This window comes from Amborella trichopoda, chromosome 4 (genome assembly GCF_054954075.1).
Source record: "Amborella trichopoda isolate Santa Cruz 75 chromosome 4, AtrichopodaSantaCruz75HAP2 v2.0, whole genome shotgun sequence".
NCBI classification, from domain to species: domain Eukaryota; kingdom Viridiplantae; phylum Streptophyta; class Magnoliopsida; order Amborellales; family Amborellaceae; genus Amborella; species Amborella trichopoda.
The window spans coordinates 50,848,676-50,852,880 of record NC_142339.1 but is presented as its reverse complement, the minus strand read 5'-3'; the positions used below and the strand labels follow the sequence as shown (position 1 = coordinate 50,852,880).

The 4,205-nt window shown below is 37.0% G+C and overlaps 1 protein-coding gene across 1 annotated transcript; it reads left to right on the top strand.

Moving 5' to 3' along the window:
- The first annotated feature begins 766 nt into the window (after positions 1 to 766).
- On the top strand, positions 767 to 3,555 carry LOC18421957 (protein PLANT CADMIUM RESISTANCE 4). The gene is made up of 4 exons (XM_006826739.4): positions 767 to 1,225; positions 2,671 to 2,742; positions 2,895 to 3,107; positions 3,253 to 3,555. The coding sequence occupies exons 1-4, from the start codon at positions 826 to 828 to the stop codon at positions 3,342 to 3,344; spliced, it is 777 nt and encodes a 258-aa protein (XP_006826802.3). The 5' UTR covers positions 767 to 825; the 3' UTR covers positions 3,345 to 3,555.
- Positions 3,556 to 4,205: the final 650 nt, after the last annotated feature.

Here is a 4,205-nt window from a genome sequence, read left to right as displayed (position 1 = left end):
TCTTGGAATCGTACCCGCATTGATGTGGAAGGGTTTCATAAGTTCATTACTCATTCTAAAAATATACTTGCCCAAGATTATAAACAAAAATTTGAAAGAGAAAAAAGAAATTCTAGAGAACAAAGTTTTGAATTTCTTACATAGTGGCCTGAAATGAATTATCATATATATATGAAGAAAGAAGGGTTTTGATGTTTGCGGTCTCCTTTAAAATTAATCTAAGAGAAGGATTTTAGACCTAAAATTTTATTTACCAATGAGCATGAATATGAAATAAAAAAGATATTAAATGTGAAAATAGACTATTTTATATTTTGTTTATTGAGCATTTATCATTGCTACAAGATGACAAATTTAATGCTGAAATATTCTGGATGAACCAGGATGGATTTCATATCCTAAATCCATGGATTTTCTAAAGGATTGCACTTGAATACAACTTTATTCAAATTATTGGGAAAATACACCCAGGAGTATGCATACAAACAAATAGTTTTGGACATGTTTTAGAGAGCTTGAAACAGAAACTGAGAGACCACTAGGCATAGATGAATTATTTTCCCCATGTAATTTTCCTTAATAACGTAACAAGATTGAAAGAGGAAAAAGAGGTATGAAAATGTTACAAAATAATGTAGGCTGCAATTTTCAGAGACTTTGAATACTTGGACTTTCTCACAAAATCTGGACGAATCTGTCTTTTCTAAAATGAAGATATTTATCATCCATCTCTAACCCCCACACTATAAGAACCCCTCTTTCTCCTTCATCTAAACATGCATTTCCCCATTAACACTTAACTAGTTTTAAGTGTTTATTCACAATATGGGGCGGCCCCAAACAGACCCTTCTTCATCCCCCTACCCTCCTCAACCACAAACCAATCCACCACCCCAGCCCCAAGAAAACTTTCAGCCACCTCCACAACCATACACAACCCCAGCTTACCCCCCAGAAAATCTCTCTACAAACCCTCAACCTTCTCCACCACCTCCTCAGCCGGTGGCTTTTCCGCCACCGAACCAACAACCTGCCCTGCAGGCGTTTCCCCCACCGGAGGGTTATGCACCGCAGCCTGCGGCTTACCCTGCCAGGCCATTTCCTCCAGCTCCCGGATGTCCCATGCAGATGCCCGTCCACCTGCCTCCGGCGATGTACGGGCAGAGACCTGCAACCGTGCCTTGGTCTTCCGACATCTTCAGTTGTTGCGACGATCCGATGAACGGTATACAAGCTCCTTTTTTTTTTTTTTTTAAAAAAAAAAAAAAAAAATACTGTTGGAATTTCTGAGGAATAAAGTCTCCTTGATATCACCAGGGCGTTCTTTCCTATTCAATTGTTTTTATGTTCGTGTTATCTGAAAATTAACCTTACGATTAATTCTAAATACAGATTTATAGGAGCATCAAAGTTAAAAAGTTGGAAGAAAAATTGTTAGGAGAGATCTAGATTTAGCAAATAAAGAAAAAAAATGAGTTTTGCTTTTTTTTTTTTTTTTGAATGCTTACGTATAATGAGTCTTAATCCATTTTAATACTATATAACATTTGTTTTAACACACAGCTTTTTATCTTCTCGAAATTGTTATTGAAAGGTAAAAAAAAAAAAAAGGGTGTATTGAAGAACTATTCTTGCCAAAGGAATTTCAATGCAGCAACATTTGTCTTCATTTCGGAGTATAAATTTCCGAATCCCAGATTTGTCGGCACCGTAGCAAGTAGTGAGAACCAAACAAAAAGTTGGCCTGCAGCCTTTGTCCCCAAAGAAAGAGATCATTTTTTCATTGAAAAAATGCATTGGAGCTTATGTTTTAAGGGTGAGAAATTTAAAAAGCGTTAGCAAACTCCGCAAGTCCAACTCAGAACCACCTAATCAAACGGGAACAGGGCATTCGCCGCTCCAATTTTGTCCGGTTTCGGTGATCCAACCGAGTATTATTAAAAAGTTCAAAAAACTTTGAATAAACTTGATCTATAATGTATTTTTGAAATTTTTTTATCGTTTTCGCAAAGATTGTAAAGTGTTACTCGTCATGAATAATTATTTTTATATTTCCTACTTTTAAAAAAAAAAATTAAAAAATACCCTTGGGAAAAAAAAAATCATTTTTTTTTACTGATTTTCAACTTCATTTGGATGTACTTTACTTAATCATGCTTTAAATATATTTTTCATATTTTAAATTTTTTTTATAATTTTTACTTTTTGGACCGGCCGGGACATGCTGTTTAGGTCGGTTTACCAATTACTTGGAACTGGCCATTGGCCGGTTTCGACGTCGGTTTGATTTCTTGAACACTACCTTAAACTATACAATTAAGAAGCATTTTTAAATTTTGGTAGAAGATAAAATTCCAAAAACTGTGAAGATTGAGCGTATCTATAAACGTATCAAAATCTTGAAAATAGACGGTCCTGATAATTTGTTTCAAGATGGACTATTTGTAGGACTTAAAATTCTTTTATCTTTATAATATATCTCGAAGTCGATATGATCAATTGAAGGGTTTTCCAACTTCCAAAAACTCTTTTCTACTATAATTTTAAGGTCCACTTGACTTCCATGCCATAAGGTCACAACGTTGTATAAACATTTTTCCTATTTTTAACGCTTCATTCTGTACTTATTTGTGTATTGTACTTATTTGTGTATTGTATTGCATTTCGCAGCACTTATTACCGCTCTTTTCCCATGCCTGACTTTCGCCCAAATTGCGGAGATAGTGGATGAGGGTCGCACAAGTGAGCACCCCATAAAAATATGGACCAAAATGAAATTATTTTTCATCCTTGTTTGATAATTTATTCACCAGTTTGCATTTATTTGCTATGTTTAGTACCTTGTTAAGTGCTGATCTCTTGCACTTGTGTTGCATGGGGTATCGAGTTTGTAGCGTGCACTACCAGTGGGATCATGTACGCGGGTATCGCCTGTTGCATTGGCTTGCCGTGCCTCTTGTCGTGCACATATCGGACTAAGCTTAGGGCCAAGTATGAGCTCGTCGAGGCCCCGGCTCCCGATTGGGTCTCGCATTTCCTGTGCGAGTGGTGCGCGTTGTGTCAGGAGTACCGGGAACTCAAGAATCGGGGTTTCGATCCTGCCCTCGGTAACTCTCTCTCTCTCTCTCTCACACATACTTATTTACTGAGTTTGAATGTAATCCCCACAAAGAATGTGATTATGTAGGATTAGGCAATTTATTATTTTTTATAACCCTAAAATACTAATATTTTTGTTGATATAAATCTCAGGATGGCATGGAAACATGGCTCTCATGCAGCAGCAGCAGCAGGCCCAAGCTGCTATGAAGCCACCAATGAATCAAACCATGTACAACAACTAGGCCTTCTATTGCTTGTGCTGTGCCCTTTCATATTTTTCTTTGGAATTTTTCACTACAAGCTTCTTCTTCTTTTTTGTATTTTTTCCCCTTTTTCGTTTGAGATGAATGCGTTGTATTATTGTGCTCTATACTTTCTAATGAAGGTATATTTGTGCTGGGAAAGTTTACTTTCCTTAAATTAATAAAATGACTTTCTTTTGTGATCTTAAAAGTAAATAATGATATTTGGAGGCATAGGTTATGTGAACTTTGGAAGTCAAGAGACTCAGACTTCATGAGTAAATAGAAGAAATTACTTCATGAGTAAATAGAAGAAATTAAGGGACCATGGTGAGCGGTATCGATAATCCACCATGTTATAAATCGGGCTTGGGCATGGGTTTGGGCTTGAGTGCCTAGTAGTTGACTTCAGCAACACTGCATCTCAAGTTTGATTCCTGTTATTGAATTATTAGAGTGAAAGGATACATTAAGGCTGGCAATGGGCTGGGCCAACCAAGCCTAGTCGCCATAGGGGCACCCAGGCCCGGACCAGGCCAAAGAGGCCCTGGCCGAAGCCCCGATCATAGACCGGCTCAAGTGACTCTAGCCCGTTGATTAGTGAGACTGAACCAAGAGGCGCTACAACTTGCACAGAAAGCAACCAAATTTAATGAAATGTGTGGTCGATTTGTTAATGAAGTTCATAGAATGAGATAACGTCTCCAACAAATATTGAATGTCTTCAAGAAAACTAATGAAGTTCATAGAATGAAGATAACGTCTCCAACAACTATTGAATGTCTTCAAGAAAACTAATTAATTTTATATCGGATGAACTTTTTCAACCACATTTTAGTGATTAATGGTTTTAACATACCC

What these genes read in the sequence shown, in the direction of transcription:
- LOC18421957 (XM_006826739.4), top strand. Translation starts at nt 826, where the DNA reads ATGGGGCGGCCCCAAACAGACCCTTCTTCATCCCCCTACCCTCCTCAA. An exon ending in TTGCGACGATCCGATGAACG is followed by an intron (nt 1,226 to 2,670) that starts GTATACAAGCTC and finishes TGCATTTCGCAG; the next exon opens with CACTTATTACCGCTCTTTTC. An exon ending in GGGTTTCGATCCTGCCCTCG is followed by an intron (nt 3,108 to 3,252) that starts GTAACTCTCTCT and finishes TATAAATCTCAG; the next exon opens with GATGGCATGGAAACATGGCT.